We start from the raw sequence: 22028 nt of genomic DNA, 5'->3' as shown, positions 1-22028 counted from the left end.
TAAAAATATTGTTTTAAAAAACCGGAATGTTTGCTTTTGTTTAATACTTTTAACATTAAACTCTAAAATAACAAGATAATATGTTCTTGTTGCTTTTATCACATAATCTTAGAGCTCAGTAATAAGCCATGTATACATGTACCTGAAATTATTCTTATATTAAAAATGATCAAAATATTTTTTTCGGTGCATTTTACAAACTCTAGGAAATTCCAATTTATATTATTATACTTTCATGTTAAATACTGAAATCTGATTGGTTTAGACGCAGTTGATAATCCGTTCTATTACCCTCAGCATTAGCAACACACTTGGCAACGGGTAACACAACGAATTGTTACAGACCCTGAAACGTGCTACTACACCAGTTGCACGGTTCGGTTCGTTACGCTTTTTGAACGGTACGGTTCGCTTTGTGAACGGTACGGTTCGTTTTGTGAACGGTACGGTTCGCTTTGTGAACGGTACGGTACGCTTTGTGAACGGTACGGTTCGTTTTGTGAACGGAACGGTTCGCTTCTTGCACGGTACGCTTTGCTAAAAATAGCTGCACGCTTTGTGAACGGTTTGCGCGCTTTATTAATGAGGTAGGCGGGGCCTGAACGCTTTGATTTTTCTCGATGTAATTTCGTTTAGTTTTTGCCCGATCTACTTCAGCAAGGTGGTAATTATGACATAAAATAATAAAAAAAAAAATGTTTATTTATATGATATTTTACAAATGTATTTCAATCTATTTAAAATCAGAACTTTCATGCGTTCCCCTGTTTCTGATACGTTTTGTGAAACGTGTACTCAGTGACAACCGGGAAGCGGGTGTAATTTTTATTTTAATTAGTCTGTTATTATTAGTATTTAATTTTTGATAATTGTAATCATTAAGATAGATTAAAAGAACTGTTTGACTTTAATCCGATATATTTTTGTAAAATCAGCGAGCTGTCGATAATTTTACAAAGCATCTTAAGTTTTTATTTCTATACATGTACTTGAATTGAAGTCATTAAATATTTCTAATCCATTTAAAATTGCTATAAAAAATTGCCCCGACTTTATTCCGATATATCTTAATTTTCCTTAATCGTTGTCTTGATTCTCGGCTATTTGTTATTTTTACAAGCATCTTTCTTTCTTTTTTATTCATAATTCTTATGATCATTCTTTATTGCGTACTACTGTAGCACTATTGCCGATCAAATTCCCTTAGTGAATAGACGATGTAAAATTACACGCAGTTAATGAAAAGATAAACAATGAATTTCAGATAAGAAATCTCGCAATCAACTGTTAAATAGTTTTTGACACGAATTTTAATTCATTTAAATATTGATTCTATGATTTTCTGCACTTGTTCGTATACACAGATCATACCTACATATAACCCGTCATCGCTTCTCTAATCTGAACTAAGATCGCGTGTATAGTCAAAATATGACTATTAGTTTTTGTTTTTCCGTTAAACTATACATGTACATATTTCTTGTGGTATGTACGCAACTGGATATACACGAGTCAATAGCATTTAATGGCGATATTTATCATTCTGTTGAACAAGTGTCTGCTCTTCACTGTATGCATGCGATTTAGCTGAAGATTTACAGATGCTGACTAACCTGTTTATATTTTATTTACCTTTTTACACACATACTTCTTGTAAACAGGTCACGGAAAAAAAATACGCGGTAATCAACAAATGAATGTTTTAAGTGATAAACATATTATGAATTTATCTAGTAACAAAAATAATACGACAGCGAGGGAAAAAGACTCTGATCGCCAGTACATGAGTTATGTAATCATAAAGTCGGAAGGAAATTATTGTTGAATAATTTCAAATAGAAACACTTATTTTAATAGGGAGAGAAAACATAAAACAAAAACGTTTTTATTCGATAATTTTCTTCTAGCCATATAGGAGGAGCCAAGTAGCACGCGGCACATGGCGTGATCTGTACTGTTTTACTTAAACTGATTGACAGGCGAAGCACGTGGATTCCTGAGATAAAATCCCGCTCAAATGACCAACTATAGAAACCTAAAGCAAAATAATATAGTTCAGTGATAAAACTTTAATTTAAGTAATATAATCAACACACAAGTTCTCTCTCTCTCTCTCTCTCTCTCTCTCTCTCTCTCTCTCTCTCTCTCTCTCTCTGAGAGTGTATGTAATTGTGTGCAAACAAATTGGAATTACTAGATTTTTATTTGTATGAATTTAATTCATTTATTTTAGACTTATGGTTTTCAAAACGATTTCAACACAATGACTAAAAGTTTGTACAGTAGACGATGTATTCAGATTGATCGCGACGGCTAAAATTTTGACGCTATATCACATCACACATATTAGATTGAAAATAAATTTAAAAAGAGCTGTGTTTGTGCTTACATCTTCTTGCAAAATGTTAAATTCCATTCAATTATTTACAATGTAATTAATCAGTTTTTTGGTACATTAATGTACCCGGTAAATGATATTTTATTGCAAGTTAATATTTGTGAAAATCCCGCATGTATAGAGTCGCTGAATTGTTCTACGGATCCACGCGCCGATAGTCTTACGTGTAGTTGTTTGTGTACATATCTACAGACAGTTCTTTTGTTCTTTTAGAGATTAAGAAAAGCCACGAAACAAACAAAGTAGAAGTAAGATATATTCAGACTATACACACGACAGGTTGTAATGAGTTACCAAACAGGTGTCCATGGAAAGGTGTGAATACCGGCATCTTGTGTACACCTATTTAAGCGTCCCAATATTCAGAGTTAGTTGGAAAGTACAATAACTGCCAAAAAACAAAATAAGACAAGAGCACCTGTTGTGTATAGAACCCAAGATGAAAGACGCTGTTGTGTTTCTGATCAGCTTCTGTACACATATATCGCACGAGTGATTTTTGTTCATTTGAAATCACGTCGCCATTACCAGCTATTTTTTTGTTTATTTATTGCTACATAAATAGTTGAAGTACAAATCACTCGAGTCACCGGTAATATGTGGTTGTCATTTACTACAGCACATCCACATATATTTAAAAACATGATCTGAAATGTTTTCTTTTCTCATTTTTAATTGTTTTAAAGTTTAGCTGTAGATTAATTAACAAATCAAAAGGTCCGCGTAACTTAAGTCGGCATTCTTTTTTTTTTAATTTGAAAAGGATATCAAATTATAGACATATATTATAATATTTCAACCCTTGTTTAGCCATAATGTATTTATTTCTAAACATACGCTAGTTTTTAAACGTCTCAATTAAAGATCTCTCTCTCTCTCTCTCATTCATCTCTCTCTCTCATTCATCTTTCTCTCTCCTGAGAATCACTGAAAGCTATGTAAGGTCCAGTATGTACCCAATGTTTCAAACATTTCATAAAAATAATCAAAATAGTATAACCACGAATTGTGTGAACATTAATAGTTTACAGTGTTTAAGAAATCGGCGATGCAAGTTTTGAAATGATTACGGTCTTAAAAAGGAAATTAAATTAAAATATTTTGTAACTGTTTTAATAAGAATAACAGTTTTTAATCTTACTATGTGTTTTCTAATCCAGTAAAAAAAAATCTAACAAAATATTGAACTTAACTGGTCAGCGATAATCTCCGTCCGTATTCATCGAAAGACATTAGGTCAATAAGCCGTATATGGAAGTTGCACGCTTATTGCACGGTACGGTACGCTTTTTTGTCCGTCTGGAGGCGGGTCTTGCATAAATTATCTTGCACGCTTTTTGCACGGTACGGTTCGTTTTGTGAACGGTACGGTTCGCTTTGTGAACGGTACGGTTCGTTTTGTGAACGGTACGTTTCGTTTTGTGAACGGTACGGTACGCTTTGTGAACGGTACGTTTCGTTTTGTGAACGGTACGGTTCGTTTCTTGCACGGAACGGTACGGTTCGTTTTAGAGGTGTAGTAGCACGTTTCAGGGTCTGTACATGCGCGTACATTATGCGCGTACGGTTCGCCGTAGAATTCATGTCATTTCTATACAAAAGCAGTAAAAATTTATCTTAAATTAAGACATTCAGTATAATAAAATAAATAGTGCCTGTTTTGTAGGATAACAGTTAAAATTGACACACCTCGAAAACCATTGTCAACCTCCGCTTTGTGTCGGTTGACAATGGTTTTCTCGGGGTGTCAATTTCAACAGTTACCCTCCTTAATAGGCACTATTTATATAATATAACTGCATGTTAAGTGGTATGCTTATAATATCTACACATGTACAGAGAGAGAGAGAATGAGAGAGGGGGGAATGGTAGATTTTGGAAGAACGAAATAGAGATAGAAAGAAAATGTAAGGGGAAGGGGGAAAGCGATATTATTTGTAAGTCTGGTCCACATGGTTTTCAAAAATACACTTCAAAAGAATACGGTCTACATGGTTTAGTACTTTTGAGAGACACTTTTTAAAGCGGTTGATTTTTTTTAATTAACGGTCAATGTATTGTATTTCCTTTAAATAATCAATTTATATCTGTATTATTGTAATATTGTTGACAGCTGTTTCCAACCTTGCGTTGCATAAGCCTGCAAATCAATCATCAACGCATGCATGGGCAGAAGTGGCCTACTCAGCCAATTTGGCAGTTGATGGCAACAACGGTACAGACTTTGTCGTAGACAGGTGTGCCAGCACAGAGGGTGGAGACACGAATCCGTGGTGGTTGGTGGATCTGCAGGCCGTATATTTCATTAAATCTGTCAGAATATTCAATAGAGGAATGGACAAGTGGGGACAAGGTAAGGGTAAACAGAAACATTGTTAAACGAACTACCGGTATAGACTACAAGTAACGACATTGTTAAACGACGCAAAATAGTGGAGTACAGATTTGATTACATCTGTGAAAATAAAACGGGGAAAACACCTTTATCTTTTACGGTTTTTTTAGCAAGGAGAAAAAAAATACAAAATATATAAGGAAAACATGCAATCTATGCATGTTTTCGAATTATTAGTTAATAGTTTCACATTAATATATGTTGTTTTTTTACTTAGATGTGTCAGACCGTCTGCGGAATGTCACCGTCACTGTAGGGCTGACAGAATCAGACGTCAACACTCCGTGTGGTTTCTTTGCTGGTCCCGGTACTTTGTCACAGCTGGTCGTCATCGACTGTCCGACATTACCACATGGGAGATTCGTAAAGATCTCAATAATCACTGAGTATCTCACTCTTTGTGAAGTTGAAGTGCTTGGATACTCTGTCTAATTATTATTGCCGATATCTTTTATTTAATGATTCTTTTTCCGACCAAATAAATACTGTAGATTCCTAATTAATCATGACGATTTATATCGGCGTAAAATCACGAGAAACTCCCCTTGCAGATTTTAAAATATTGCTTTAATTTTATGGGAGTTGAGTACTATAAGAATTAGGATAAAAATTCAATATTCGCGATTTTATATTCCCGCGATTTGATTCAAAATGACGGGATCGTGGAATTAAGTACTCTCATAAAATAATGACTGTACAGTATGTGTATGTTGAGGAGAAGTTTTTAATAGCCTAATAATCATTTTTGTGACAAAACTATCCATTTAATGATTGCTTTAAGAGTTTTTATTTATTAAACTGCAAGCAGTTGATATACACATATAAAGCGTTTGATAAACTATTAAATTTGATTAAACATTTAGTATTTAGATTTGAACAGTATGTGTTAAGTTTTATTCTGGTCTGTTTTCTTTTGGGTCAATAAAACACATCTGCAGTTATGTTGTTTTCCTTTTAAACTGCATGGTCTGTCGTTTGTCCATAACTTGATGAATCTATTTTCCACAGAATTTATAATAGAAAATTATAGACTTTCGCCTATTAACACTTGCTTGTCAATATGATTTTGATGAAGCTGCCCACACAAATTCAAAACAACACGTGTTAGTATACCCTTTCATATTTCATATGGTTGAATTTTTTAAAAAATGCCTTCTAGTTGATTTTGCATCTTATTATAACAATTACAATTTAAAAAAAAAGACTATTTCCTCTTCAGCTTTCAAGCTTACATGCACTTAATTGAATAAATAAAATAAATGAATTTCAAGTGATATATATGCACATGTTCTAGATCGCAGAAGACTGACATTTCGTCAATTTGCAAGTTTCGATCATAGATTTATGATCAGCAGCGAAAATTAAAATTCATTTCTAATAAGATAGCCTAACTGAAACATGCATGCTTCGATTGAATGATTTTGTTTAGTCAGGCAAGCTTTTTGGAAAGCTATTACTTGTTTAACTTTTAGCACAAGAGGGCTTCGCAGATTTGTTAACCCGTGCATAGGGTCATGTTTTTCCATCGAATGAATTATGTAAGAAATGATTTAGTGCTTTTATAAAAACTAAAAAAGGAGTTTTAGCGGTAAACTTTGTAATTTCCGATAAGATGTCGGACCTTAATTAGAATTTTATTAAAATATCAATAATCTAATATTAAAAAAATAATAACTAGATTCGATCTCGTTGCGAGCAACGAGTGGGTCTTCCGTCCAATTTTTGAATAGATAAGATTAAACTTATCAATTCAAAGTCTAAGCGAAAAAAAGAGAAAAATTTTTTGCGGCACTCGAGGCTTGAACCCGGGTCGCCTGGGCCATGTCCACGACTATAACGACTGAGCTACTCGGACTCCGCTTCAGAACTTTGACGCTTAATTTCTCGAGAATGCCTTGATCGATTTTAAAACTAATTACATATTCTTAATCAGTAAAAGGGTCATTATAAGGTGTGAAAATTTCAAAGAAAAATATTAAAAAATAAAAAAGTCGAAAAATTCAATTTTTCAAATTTCCTTCCGGTGACGACCGGAAGTGACAGCGGACATTCTCTTGACCGAGGTTCACCAGAAAAACAATAGATCTATCATCTCTGAAAATTTCAGCCTTTTATCTTTACTCGTTTTTGAGAAACCCGACAGACAAAATTGACTTTTAAAAATCGTAAACGGACGATAACTTCTGACCGGAAGGGTTTTTTCAAAAAAAAAAATTTTTATATCAGCTTTAGATAAAAGCACGTTTATATTGAAAATTTGAGCGAAATCGACCAAGCCATCTCCGAGAAATCGTCTGCACAAAATCGGTAAGAAAAAAAAAAATAATAATAATAATAACTAGACACGATCTCGTTGCGAGCAACGAGGAGGTCTTCCGTTCGAATTTTAGAATGAAATATGACATCATCGACTTTGATTTTCGACAACAAAACATGTTATGGAAAAAGGAGTGAAGTACTAATGCTTTATTGCATCGCTTTTTATAAGTTCTCTTGCTTTTTTAAATACTTGCATTTCTTTCAATTAAGATAGAAAAGATCAAAGTTGTTTACCTCTGGTCCCTAAAAACCCTAATTGGGTAACGCAAGAAAATCATTATATTGTTAGAATATATAAATGTATTATACCTAATCTAGCTTTAATAACCTTTCACAAAATGGCTCTCATTAAAGGGCTATAGATAAAAGGTTTTAGAGCTCTTTGATCCCCTAATTTAAGGGGCAAGTCCCTTTTTCTTGGATTCAAATGAAAGGACATTTAATTCTGAACACATTTTGTCAACAAGTGTTTAGAAATTCGTTACCGTTCTGGAGATATATGAGAAAGAAGGTTTTAGGGGCCGATCCCTTATCTCCTTATAGGGGCCGTTTAACGAAATTTTGAAGGTCGTATATTGTTAAGAACATCATTTTGAACAACTTTTCTTCTGTACTGCATGTCAAAATATTTTTTCTTTCTGAGATATGGGTGATCAAAATTTTGGACTTTTTGCCCCTAAAAACCCCTTATTACAAAACACATGATAAAATCATTACTTGAAAACAAATTTTGTTCAACAAGTGTTTAGAAATTCGTTACCGTTTTGGAGATATATGAGAAAGAAGGTTTTAGGGGCCGGTCCCTTATCTCCTTTTAGGGGCCGTTTAACGAAATTTTGACGGTTGCATTTTGTTGAAACATCATTTTAAACAATATTTCTTCTGTACGTAACACATGATAAAATCATTACATTGCTTGAATACATAACTATAAAATAAACTCATTTGCTTCTAAAACATTTCACAAATTATCTCTCAGTAAAGGGCTACATATTAAATATTTTAGAGCCCTATGGTCCCCTAATTTAAGGGGCCAGCCCCTTTTTCTTGGTATCAAATAAAAGGTCATTTAATTCTACGCAAATTTTGTTCAACAAGTGTTTAAAAATCCGTTACCGTTTTGGAGATATATGAGAAAGAAGGTTTTAGGGGCCAATCCCTTAACTCCTTTTAGGGGCCGTTTAACGAAATTTTGACGGTTGCATTTTGTTGAGAACATCATTTTGAACAACTTTTCTTATGTACTGCATTACAAAATATTTTTCCTTTCTGAGATATGGGTGATCGAAATTTTGGACTTTTGGCCCCTAAAAACCCTTAATTACGTAACACGTGATAAATTCATTACATTGCTTTGATACATAACTATAAGATAAACACATTTGTTTCTATAACATTTCACAAAATATCCCTCAATAAAGGGTTATAGATAAAAGACCTTAGAGCCCTTTGGTCCCCTAATTTTAGGGGCCAGTCCTTTTTTCTTGATATTAAATGAATGAATATTTAATTCTGAACACATTTTGTTCAACAAGTGTTTAGAAATTCGTTACCGTTCTGGAGATATATGAGAAAGAAGCTTTTAGGGGCCGATCCCATTACTCCTTATAGGGGCCGTTTAACGAATTTTTAAAGATTGCATTTTGTTGAGAACATCATTTTGAACAACTTTTCTTCTGTACTGCATTACAAAATATTTTTTCTTTCTGAGATATGGGTGATCAAAATTTTGGATTTTTGGCCCCTAAAAACCTTGAATTACGTAACACATGATAAAATCATAACATTGCTTGAATACATAACATTGAGATAAACACATTTGCTTCTATAACATTTCACATAATATCTCTCAGTAAAGGGCTACAGATTAAAGATTTTAGAGCCCTTTGGTCCCCTAATTTGAGGGGCCAGTCCCTTTTTCTTGATATCAAATAAAAGGTCATTTAATTCTACACAAAACTTGTTAAACAAGTGTTTAGAAATTCGTTACCGTTCTGGAGATATATGAGAAAGAAGGTTTTAGGGGCCGGTCCCTTATCTCCTTTTAGGGACCGTTTAACGAAATTTTGACGGTTGCATTTTGTTGAGAACATCATTTTGAACAACTTTTCTTCTGTACTGCATTACAAAATATTTTTATAATAGGGGCAGATCCCTTATCTTCTTATAGGGGCCGTTTAACGAAATTTGAAGGTAGTATATTGTTTAAAACATTAATTTGAACAACTTTTGTTCTAATTTGCACTACAAAATATTTTTCCTTTCTGAGATATGGATGATCAAAATTTTGGACTTTTGGCCCCTAAAAACCCTTAATTACGTAACACATAATAAAATTATTACATTGCTTGGATACATAACTGTGAGATAAACATATTTGCTTCTATAACCTTTCACAAAATATCTCTCAGTAAAGGGCTACATATTAAAGACTTAAGAGCCCTTTGGTCCCCTTATTTGAGGGGCCAGCCCCTTTTTCTTGATATTAAATGAAAGGACATTTAATTCTAAACAAATTTTGTTCAACAAGTGTTTAGAAAATCGTTACCGTTTAGGAGATATAGGAGAAAGAAGGTTTTAGGGGCCGATCCCTTATCTCCTCATAGGGGCCGTTCAACGAAATTTTGAAGGTTGCATACTGTAAAGAACATTAATTTGAACAACTTTTCTTCTGTATTGCATTACAAAATATTTTTCCTTTCTGAGATATGGGTGATCAAAATTTTGGACTTTTGGCCCCTAAAAACCCTTAATTACGTAACACATAATAAAATCATTACATTGCTTGACTCCATAACATTGAGATAAACATATTTGCTTCTATAATTTATTACAAAATATCCCTCGGTAAAGAGTTACGGGTAAACGATTTTAGAGCCCTTTAGGTCCCTAATTTGAGGGGCCAGCCCCTTTTTCTTGATATCAGCAGAAAGATCTTGTAAATATAAACTTTTTTTACATTACATGTTTGAACAAAATATTTTCCAGAAAAGAGATAAAGAGAGAAAAGCACAAAAATTAACGACGCTTTTTTAATGTCCATTTTCGAGCCATAGCGAGCTTTGGCGCCAATAGTGCTAAACATACAAAACAACAATCATGCAAAACTTCAATCTTTCCTTTACCAACCGTAGAAATTTGAGCTCAAAATCTCTTATAGTTTAGGAGAACAACCGCAGACAAAATACCCATATAAAAAATAGAAAAATCTCAATATCTCCAAAACGGATGTGACGTCATCAATGCAAAAAATTTGCTATCAAGTTCAAACGACTATCTATCACATCTAAAAATTTGATGGAGATCGGTTGAGCCGTTTCTGAGAAATCGCGTGCACAAAAATGGGAAGAAAAAAAAAGAAGAATAAAACTAGAGCAAAGCTCGTTGCAAAGCAACGAGTGGGTCTTCCGTTAATGTCGGAAGTAAAGCTGGAAGTTCCTGTAAGAAGCAGAGCTCTTAAACCAATAACAAGAGTACCTTAAATAAAAAGATGAAAAAATCGAATTATTCCTGGTACGACTTAACAAAAACCGAATAATTTTACGTACGACTTAACAAAAACCTTTCCGATTTCAAGAACGACTTAACAAAAAAAATCCGAATGTGTTACAGTACGACTTAACAATTAATTTTTAGGTACAAGTTAATTTAACCAAGAACTGGATACTAGTTTCTTAACCAAAACGCGGAATCAAAATTTCCGGAAAAATCATTTTTTGAACTCGTATATCTTTGTAATGCATAGTCCGATTTTAAAACGACTTTCAGTGTTAGATTCAGCTTAATAAGCTCTATAAAACACATATTCATTTTTGATTTGATCAGAAAATTTATTTTTTCGAAAAATTTGATTCCCTTCCGGTTTCGACCGGAAGTGACAAATTTTCATTTCCAGCCTTATTACAGAGGTAAATCGATTAAATCATAACCATTGAAAATTTCAAGCCTCTATCTTAAAGCATTTTTGAGAAACGCCGCGGACAAAATGACTTTTTGAAAATTTTAAAAATGACGTAACGTAAAAACGGAAGTGATGTTTTCAAAGAAACTTCACAAACTTCGAGGTATTCTAGTTGCACACAACCTCTGAAAATTTCATCAAAATCGGTTGTAAACTTTTTGAGTTATAAAGCCGAAAAGGAGTCAGAAAAAAAAATAAAAAGAATAATAATAATAATAGAAAGAAACCGAAGAATAACAAGAGGGTCTTCCGTTGAAAACGGAAGACCCTAAATAATAGGGAACTAGACACGATCTCGTTGCGAGCAACGAGGAGGTCTTCCGTCTGATTTTAGAATTTGAGATATATGTTCGATCTTGATTTTGCTGTGAACAACTAAACATGTTTAAGAATAGAAAAACTAGATGTACATTCGAAGGGCAAGATACTATTTTGTTTCAGGTCTAAGAGCTTTGTTCAACAAGTGTTTGCAAATTCGTAATTATTCTTGAGATATCTGACAAAAAAGTTTAAGGGGCCGGTCCATTTTCTCCTTATTGGGGCCACTGTGCCAAAGTTTGAAGTTGCAAGATTAAGGTTGTAAGATAAATATATTTGCTTCCATAATACATTACAAAATATCCCGGTAAAGAGATAGAAAAAAAACTTTAGAGCTCTTTTAGGTCCCTAATATTAGGGGCCAACCCCTTTTTTGTGGTATCAAATGAAAGGACATTTAACTTTAAAGACATTTTGTTCAACAATTGTTTAGAAATTCGTTACCGTTTTTTGAGATATCTGAAAAAAAAGTTTGAGGGGCTGGTCCCTTATCTCCTTATTAAGGCCACTAAACCAAATTTTGAAGGTTGCATGATTTTAGGTTCATTTTTGAGCATCTTTTCTTCTTTACTGCATTTCAAAATATTTTTACTTTTGGATATAGGTGATCAAAGTTTTGGATTTTGACCTCTTAAAACCCCTAATTACGTAACACATGAAACAATCGTTATGTTGTCGGGCTTCATAACTGAAAGATAAACATATGTGCTCATATAATCGTCTACAAAATATCCCTCGGTAAAGAGCTAGAGATAACATATTTTAGAGCCCTCTAGATCCTTAATATATGGGACAAACCCCTTTTTTCTGGTATCAGATGAATAGTCATTTAATTTCAAAGAAATTTTGCTCAACAGTTGTTGGGAAATTCGTTACTGTGTTTGAGATATCTGAGGAAAAAAGTTTTAGGGGACGGTCCGTTATCTCCTTATTCAGGCTGCTGAACCAAATTTTGAAGGTTGGATTATGTTAAGGTGGAAGGATACATCGTCACAACATGTCTGACTTCCGTTCGAAACGCCATTGTGTTCCGGATTGATAACATTATTTCGTTGTACAAAATAGCTCTACACCGTTTAATTGAACTCTTCTAACTAAGGAGATGAGATAGGAATGAAATCACCAAAACGATTAGAAAATATGTCAATTTTCTTCCTGTTTAAAGCTTTTAACTAACAATGATTATCAGCTGTTTTGTACGGAAAACGTTGAATCTAAATAATATACCGTTTTCCTGCTCTGCTGCTATTAGCAATACATTTTTGTCATGTCATCTGCTACAGACGATCATACATATGTGACGGATTATCGATATAGGTGAGCAGATGTCAAATTTTCATTTAAACTATATATGTATGATGAATATAAAACAAAAGTACCGTAGTTGAATTGATCCTAACTTTCCAAATTTAAAAAAAAACCAAAACGTTTGCAGTAAAAGACTTTCATTGAAACTTTGACATTAAACTAATGTATTTTGATTAACATAAATACAGCTAGGTAGCAATAGCAGTGGGAGCCCGGATTTGCAAGCCAAATGAGGGAAAGACAGAATTCTGAAAAGGAGCATGTTTTTCATTTCCACACATGCATGTGTATCACTATGGACATATAATGTATGTATTAATATGCGTATGGTTGTTGTTTATAATTGCTATTGTATATAAAAAAGTAAAAGGCAATTTATAATATAATTAAGTACTAATTTTTTGTTTTAAAGAGTTAAATATATATAATGCATTCATCAAAAATATAATTTTTCAGCTTCAAACATTATCAGAAGCACTACTAATCTTATATCTACATATTTAGCATAGACTTGTTCCTTTTTTAATTTTTCTTCGTGATTTTTATTAATTAAAAAATTTATCCCAAGATATTTGAGACCATGTAAAATAAAGAAAGACAACTCTTAAACATGATCTTTCATACCAAGATTTTTGCAATAATTAAGTATTTCCTTTAATTTTTCAATTTCATTCAATTTCTTTTCTTCATCCCATTAACCAACGAATATTGTTTATATTTTCAGGCTTTTGTGGGATTTGTCCAGCAGTTTGCCTTAAAAGAATTTTTTTATATTTTAGTTTCATATTCATGTGGATTCCAATAAAAATCATATAAACTTCATTCATGTTTTTTTTGTTTTTCATTTCAAAACTTAATAACATTTCACTTTCATAAGAATTTTAAAACAGAAATGTTAAAAAATTTGATAAATAAGGGGTTATTTGGAACCAGACTGATATTTTAAAAATTCTCTAGAAAATAGTGTATTGTATTTTGAGGTCTATTATTGTTGAATACTGTGCCTAGTATTGGTAAAAAATGCATGCGACAAAAATCTCCTACACTTATTTGATGTAGACATCCACCTTAAGTATATCATTTTGAGCATGTTTTTTTCTATACTGCATTTCAAAATATTAACCCTTTTGGAGGTATAGGTGATCAAAGTTTTGAACTTTGTACCTAACCCCCCCCCCCCCCCCCCCAATTACGTAACACATGAGAAAGTCGTTATGCTGTTGGACTTTTTAACTGCAAGATAATCATATTCGTTTCTATAATCCATTTCAAACTACCCCTAGGTGATTAGCTATAGCTATAAGATTTTAGAGCCCTCTAGGTTTCTTATATATGGGGCCAGCACCATTTTCTTGGTACTAAATGAAACGTTATTTAATTTTAAAGACATTTTGATAAACAGTTGTTCAGAAATTTGTTACCGTTTTTGAGATATCTGAGAAAACATATTAGGGGCCGGGCCCTTTTCTCCTTATTTGGGCCGCTGAACCACAATTTAAAGTTTGCATGTTGTTAAGTACATCAATGGAAGACCTTAATAATAGGGGGAAAACGAAAAATAACAGTAAGGTTTTCCGTTGGAAACGGAAGACCTTAATAATAAGAAAAGTGAATATGAAACAATAAAATAATAGAAGGGTTTTCCGCTGAAGACGGAAGACCCTAAAAATTATGAATGATTTAAAACAGGTGTATAAAGTATTCCAATTCTGTGCAAAAGAAAGATGTGAAGTAGATAAGTTCAATACAGACTGGGGAATTTGGACCCCTGTGATTTACTCACTTTCTCTGTCTCTCTCTGTCTCTCTCTGTCTCTGTCTGTCTGTCTGTCTGTCTGTCTGTCTGTCTGTCTGTCTCTATCTCTCTCTCTCTCTCTCTCTTAAAGACTGTATATGTCTAAATCTTAATGGAAGAGTATTTTCAACTTGTACTACAATACAACGACCCCTTGATGTTGAATATTTTATGTTGAAACCCCCCCCCCCCCAAAAGAAATAATTGGCTCCGGCAAATTAGAGCACAGAGACTTTGCCGGTGTCACAACAGTATATCAGAGAAGGTTCACGTCAAAACATGGCTGACGCGAAATAATTCCCGAATTTCTTTTTGAATTTGGGGCGTTTCCGCTCGGGACAGGAGCCAAATTTTTGTATGAGATGAAAAACAACGTGTGAGATGTCTGACTACACAGGTTTGGTAACAGTGCGAGGTCATTTGAAATATTGATGCGTGTTTGTGTCTGGAGGGGGGTGAAAAGACCCGAGCTTGATTTTCGTCGTAAATAAATCGAAAGTAGAATTTTGAGGTGTGGATTTCGGATTCGGTTAACGACATTCAGGGGAAGTAAAGTCCTAAAACAATGACTGATGCAGTTTGCACATGTATTTCAGTGTTGTGATGTTTTGTTCGTGTCGTTTACTATTGTGTTTGACTGTTTTATTTCAACAGGATTGATAAAATCTTTATAAATGTAGAAATAACGAAATCAGTAACACGTAAATTTATTCGGTAAAAATTTGATGACAGTAATTTCCACAGTTCTAACACCCATAAGTAGTTCACACGCTATCGTAGATACAGACTAAACGGAAAACAAGAAATATACATGCAACAGAAATATTACGCGGCTGCTTACATCCCTAGAACTGTGTAAATTTTAAGTCCCCGTACTGGCTATACCCGCCGCTTGGTCTCAGGAATTTCTTTTTAATTGTTCAATCCGCTGCATATTTGGCAGACAATAAGAATGGGTTCCGAGGTACATGTACACAAAATTTCATTAGGATTGAGTAAAGGAATCGGGAGTTAGAATTTTTTTCTACAGTACATGTCAAGCACGACAATCGAAACTCAAATGCCTAAAACCTCATAACTCGCTTAAAAATGAACAAATTGGTCTGGTCATTGGTACAAAAATCAAGAATGGTACTGGGCTGAAATAAAAGGTTCAAATTGAAAGATCCACTAATAGGGGCAAGTACCCTTTTCTTGGAAACCTTTTAAATGAAAAGTTATTTGATTTTAAAGATATTTTGTTCAACAATTGTTTGGAAATTTGTTACCATTCTTGAGATATCTGAGAAAGAATGTTTTAGGTGCCGGTCCCTTATTTCCTTATTGGGGCCACTGAACCAAATTTTGAAGGTTGCATGTTGTTAAGTACATCATTTTGAGGATCTTTTCTTTTATACTGCATTTCAAAATATTTCTCCTTTTTGAGATATAGGTGATCAAAGTTTTGGACTTTTGACCCCTAAAAACCCCTGATTACGTAACACATGAGAAAATCATTATACTGTTGGGCTTCATAACTGTAAGATGAACATATTTGCTTCTATAATTTATTACAAAATATCCCTCAGTGAAGAGCTATGGGAAAAATTCTTTAGAGCCCTCTAGGTCCCTAATTTGAGGGGCCAGCCCCTTTTTTCTGATATCAGCGGAAAGGTCTTGTAAATTCAAACTAATTTTTCATTACATGTTTTAACAAAATATTTTCCAGAAAAGAGATAAAAGAGGAAAAGCACGAAAATTAACGACGCTTTTCATATCTCAATTTTCGAGCCCTACCGAGCTTTAGCGCATGTAGTGCTAGACATGTAAAACAACAACCATGCAAAACTTCAATCTTTCCTCTACCAACTGTAGAAATTGGAGCGCAATATCTTTTATATTTTAGGAGAACTGCCGCAGACAAAATACCCATATAAAAATCGTTAAAACGTCAATATCTCAAAAACGGATGTGACGTCATCAATGCAAAAAATTTGCTATCAAGTTCAGACCAATATGTATCACATCTTAAATTTTGATGGAGATCGGCCGAGTCGTTGCTGAGAAATCGCGTGCACAAAAATGGGAAGAAAAAAAAAGAATTAAAATAATAGGGAAAAAGAAACCGAAGAATAACAATAAGGTCTTCCGTTGGAAACGGAAGACCTTAATAATAAACGACTGTTTTGTGTAAATCTTAACGGAAGAGTTTTTTACAACTTGTACTATGGTCCAACAACCTCTCTATGTTTAATATTTTAGTTTACCCCCCCCCCCCTTCAAAAAAATGTACAGAAAGAAATAGAGAGAAAGAACAGATCTTGGCTCCGGCGAGATTGGAACACACACCCTTGCAGGTTTAATAACAGTATTTCAGTGAAGGTTTACGTCAAAACATGGCTGACGCGAAATAATTCCCGAATTTCTTTTTGAATTTGGGGCGTTTCCGCTCGGGACAGGAGCCAAATTTTTGTATGAGATGAAAAACAACGTGTGAGATGTCTGACTACACAGGTTTGGTAACAGTGCGAGGTCATTTGAAATATTGATGCGTGTTTGTGTCTGGAGGGGGGTGAAAAGACCCGAGCTTGATTTTCGTCGTAAATAAATCGAAAGTAGAATTTTGAGGTGTGGATTTCGGATTCGGTTAACGACATTCAGGGGAAGTAAAGTCCTAAAACAATGACTGATGCAGTTTGCACATGTATTTCAGTGTTGTGATGTTTTGTTCGTGTCGTTTACTATTGTGTTTGACTGTTTTATTTCAACAGGATTGATAAAATCTTTATAAATGTAGAAATAACGAAATCAGTAACACGTAAATTTATTCGGTAAAAATTTGATGACAGTAATTTCCACAGTTCTAACACCCATAAGTAGTTCACACGCTATCGTAGATACAGACTAAACGGAAAACAAGAAATATACATGCAACAGAAATATTACGCGGCTGCTTACATCCCTAGAACTGTGTAAATTTTAAGTCCCCGTACTGGCTATACCCGCCGCTTGGTCTCAGGAATTTCTTTTTAATTGTTCAATCCGCTGCATATTTGGCAGACAATAAGAATGGGTTCCGAGGTACATGTACACAAAATTTCATTAGGATTGAGTAAAGGAATCGGGAGTTAGAATTTTTTTCTACAGTACATGTCAAGCACGACAATCGAAACTCAAATGCCTAAAACCTCATAACTCGCTTAAAAATGAACAAATTGGTCTGGTCATTGGTACAAAAATCAAGAATGGTACTGGGCTGAAATAAAAGGTTCAAATTGAAAGATCCACTAATAGGGGCAAGTACCCTTTTCTTGGAAACCTTTTAAATGAAAAGTTATTTGATTTTAAAGATATTTTGTTCAACAATTGTTTGGAAATTTGTTACCATTCTTGAGATATCTGAGAAAGAATGTTTTAGGTGCCGGTCCCTTATTTCCTTATTGGGGCCACTGAACCAAATTTTGAAGGTTGCATGTTGTTAAGTACATCATTTTGAGGATCTTTTCTTTTATACTGCATTTCAAAATATTTCTCCTTTTTGAGATATAGGTGATCAAAGTTTTGGACTTTTGACCCCTAAAAACCCCTGATTACGTAACACATGAGAAAATCATTATACTGTTGGGCTTCATAACTGTAAGATGAACATATTTGCTTCTATAATTTATTACAAAATATCCCTCAGTGAAGAGCTATGGGAAAAATTCTTTAGAGCCCTCTAGGTCCCTAATTTGAGGGGCCAGCCCCTTTTTTCTGATATCAGCGGAAAGGTCTTGTAAATTCAAACTAATTTTTCATTACATGTTTTAACAAAATATTTTCCAGAAAAGAGATAAAAGAGGAAAAGCACGAAAATTAACGACGCTTTTCATATCTCAATTTTCGAGCCCTACCGAGCTTTAGCGCATGTAGTGCTAGACATGTAAAACAACAACCATGCAAAACTTCAATCTTTCCTCTACCAACTGTAGAAATTGGAGCGCAATATCTTTTATATTTTAGGAGAACTGCCGCAGACAAAATACCCATATAAAAATCGTTAAAACGTCAATATCTCAAAAACGGATGTGACGTCATCAATGCAAAAAATTTGCTATCAAGTTCAGACCAATATGTATCACATCTTAAATTTTGATGGAGATCGGCCGAGTCGTTGCTGAGAAATCGCGTGCACAAAAATGGGAAGAAAAAAAAAGAATTAAAATAATAGGGAAAAAGAAACCGAAGAATAACAATAAGGTCTTCCGTTGGAAACGGAAGACCTTAATAATAAACGACTGTTTTGTGTAAATCTTAACGGAAGAGTTTTTTACAACTTGTACTATGGTCCAACAACCTCTCTATGTTTAATATTTTAGTTTACCCCCCCCCCCCTTCAAAAAAATGTACAGAAAGAAATAGAGAGAAAGAACAGATCTTGGCTCCGGCGAGATTGGAACACACACCCTTGCAGGTTTAATAACAGTATTTCAGTGAAGGTTTACGTCAAAACATGGCTGACGCGAAATAATTCCCGAATTTCTTTTTGAATTTGGGGCGTTTCCGCTCGGGACAGGAGCCAAATTTTTGTATGAGATGAAAAACAACGTGTGAGATGTCTGACTACACAGGTTTGGTAACAGTGCGAGGTCATTTGAAATATTGATGCGTGTTTGTGTCTGGAGGGGGGTGAAAAGACCCGAGCTTGATTTTCGTCGTAAATAAATCGAAAGTAGAATTTTGAGGTGTGGATTTCGGATTCGGTTAACGACATTCAGGGGAAGTAAAGTCCTAAAACAATGACTGATGCAGTTTGCACATGTATTTCAGTGTTGTGATGTTTTGTTCGTGTCGTTTACTATTGTGTTTGACTGTTTTATTTCAACAGGATTGATAAAATCTTTATAAATGTAGAAATAACGAAATCAGTAACACGTAAATTTATTCGGTAAAAATTTGATGACAGTAATTTCCACAGTTCTAACACCCATAAGTAGTTCACACGCTATCGTAGATACAGACTAAACGGAAAACAAGAAATATACATGCAACAGAAATATTACGCGGCTGCTTACATCCCTAGAACTGTGTAAATTTTAAGTCCCCGTACTGGCTATACCCGCCGCTTGGTCTCAGGAATTTCTTTTTAATTGTTCAATCCGCTGCATATTTGGCAGACAATAAGAATGGGTTCCGAGGTACATGTACACAAAATTTCATTAGGATTGAGTAAAGGAATCGGGAGTTAGAATTTTTTTCTACAGTACATGTCAAGCACGACAATCGAAACTCAAATGCCTAAAACCTCATAACTCGCTTAAAAATGAACAAATTGGTCTGGTCATTGGTACAAAAATCAAGAATGGTACTGGGCTGAAATAAAAGGTTCAAATTGAAAGATCCACTAATAGGGGCAAGTACCCTTTTCTTGGAAACCTTTTAAATGAAAAGTTATTTGATTTTAAAGATATTTTGTTCAACAATTGTTTGGAAATTTGTTACCATTCTTGAGATATCTGAGAAAGAATGTTTTAGGTGCCGGTCCCTTATTTCCTTATTGGGGCCACTGAACCAAATTTTGAAGGTTGCATGTTGTTAAGTACATCATTTTGAGGATCTTTTCTTTTATACTGCATTTCAAAATATTTCTCCTTTTTGAGATATAGGTGATCAAAGTTTTGGACTTTTGACCCCTAAAAACCCCTGATTACGTAACACATGAGAAAATCATTATACTGTTGGGCTTCATAACTGTAAGATGAACATATTTGCTTCTATAATTTATTACAAAATATCCCTCAGTGAAGAGCTATGGGAAAAATTCTTTAGAGCCCTCTAGGTCCCTAATTTGAGGGGCCAGCCCCTTTTTTCTGATATCAGCGGAAAGGTCTTGTAAATTCAAACTAATTTTTCATTACATGTTTTAACAAAATATTTTCCAGAAAAGAGATAAAAGAGGAAAAGCACGAAAATTAACGACGCTTTTCATATCTCAATTTTCGAGCCCTACCGAGCTTTAGCGCATGTAGTGCTAGACATGTAAAACAACAACCATGCAAAACTTCAATCTTTCCTCTACCAACTGTAGAAATTGGAGCGCAATATCTTTTATATTTTAGGAGAATTGCCGCAGACAAAATACCCATATAAAAATCGTTAAAACGTCAATATCTCAAAAACGGATGTGACGTCATCAATGCAAAAAATTTGCTATCAAGTTCAGACCAATATGTATCACATCTTAAATTTTGATGGAGATCGGCCGAGTCGTTGCTGAGAAATCGCGTGCACAAAAATGGGAAGAAAAAAAAAGAATTAAAATAATAGGGAAAAAGAAACCGAAGAATAACAATAAGGTCTTCCGTTGGAAACGGAAGACCTTAATAATAAACGACTGTTTTGTGTAAATCTTAACGGAAGAGTTTTTTACAACTTGTACTATGGTCCAACAACCTCTCTATGTTTAATATTTTAGTTTACCCCCCCCCCCCCTTCAAAAAAATGTACAGAAAGAAATAGAGAGAAAGAACAGATCTTGGCTCCGGCGAGATTGGAACACACACCCTTGCAGGTTTAATAACAGTATTTCAGTGAAGGTTTACGTCAAAACATGGCTGACGCGAAATAATTCCCGAATTTCTTTTTGAATTTGGGGCGTTTCCGCTCGGGACAGGAGCCAAATTTTTGTATGAGATGAAAAACAACGTGTGAGATGTCTGACTACACAGGTTTGGTAACAGTGCGAGGTCATTTGAAATATTGATGCGTGTTTGTGTCTGGAGGGGGGTGAAAAGACCCGAGCTTGATTTTCGTCGTAAATAAATCGAAAGTAGAATTTTGAGGTGTGGATTTCGGATTCGGTTAACGACATTCAGGGGAAGTAAAGTCCTAAAACAATGACTGATGCAGTTTGCACATGTATTTCAGTGTTGTGATGTTTTGTTCGTGTCGTTTACTATTGTGTTTGACTGTTTTATTTCAACAGGATTGATAAAATCTTTATAAATGTAGAAATAACGAAATCAGTAACACGTAAATTTATTCGGTAAAAATTTGATGACAGTAATTTCCACAGTTCTAACACCCATAAGTAGTTCACACGCTATCGTAGATACAGACTAAACGGAAAACAAGAAATATACATGCAACAGAAATATTACGCGGCTGCTTACATCCCTAGAACTGTGTAAATTTTAAGTCCCCGTACTGGCTATACCCGCCGCTTGGTCTCAGGAATTTCTTTTTAATTGTTCAATCCGCTGCATATTTGGCAGACAATAAGAATGGGTTCCGAGGTACATGTACACAAAATTTCATTAGGATTGAGTAAAGGAATCGGGAGTTAGAATTTTTTTCTACAGTACATGTCAAGCACGACAATCGAAACTCAAATGCCTAAAACCTCATAACTCGCTTAAAAATGAACAAATTGGTCTGGTCATTGGTACAAAAATCAAGAATGGTACTGGGCTGAAATAAAAGGTTCAAATTGAAAGATCCACTAATAGGGGCAAGTACCCTTTTCTTGGAAACCTTTTAAATGAAAAGTTATTTGATTTTAAAGATATTTTGTTCAA

At 34.3% G+C, this 22028-nt stretch overlaps 2 protein-coding genes and 1 long non-coding RNA gene across 3 annotated transcripts in view; 2 read left to right on the top strand and 1 right to left on the bottom strand.

The window, feature by feature from the left end:
- The window catches only part of LOC117685086 (fibropellin-1-like), a 187130-nt gene extending 181406 nt beyond the window's left edge, over nucleotides 1-5724 (top strand). The window contains exons 13-14 of the mRNA XM_066087401.1: nucleotides 4512-4751; nucleotides 5011-5724. Coding sequence (XP_065943473.1) covers nucleotides 4512-4751; nucleotides 5011-5225 — 455 coding nt within the window. The 3' untranslated portion in view covers nucleotides 5226-5724. The remainder of the gene's footprint in view (nucleotides 1-4511; nucleotides 4752-5010) is intronic.
- The window catches only part of LOC136274997 (ATP-dependent DNA helicase pif1-like), a 423530-nt gene that overhangs the window by 209582 nt on the left and 191920 nt on the right, over nucleotides 1-22028 (bottom strand). The gene's annotated exons all lie outside the window — the stretch shown is intronic.
- On the top strand, nucleotides 12555-13517 carry LOC136275213 (uncharacterized). The gene is made up of 3 exons (XR_010713751.1): nucleotides 12555-12708; nucleotides 12888-13007; nucleotides 13424-13517. It is a non-coding gene; the product is annotated as an uncharacterized lncRNA (long non-coding RNA).

The sequence above is a fragment of the Magallana gigas genome, chromosome 1 (genome assembly GCF_963853765.1).
Source record: "Magallana gigas chromosome 1, xbMagGiga1.1, whole genome shotgun sequence".
Taxonomy (NCBI): domain Eukaryota; kingdom Metazoa; phylum Mollusca; class Bivalvia; order Ostreida; family Ostreidae; genus Magallana; species Magallana gigas.
Note: the sequence above shows the minus strand (reverse complement) of the source record. Positions and strands in the feature narration are given on the sequence as shown.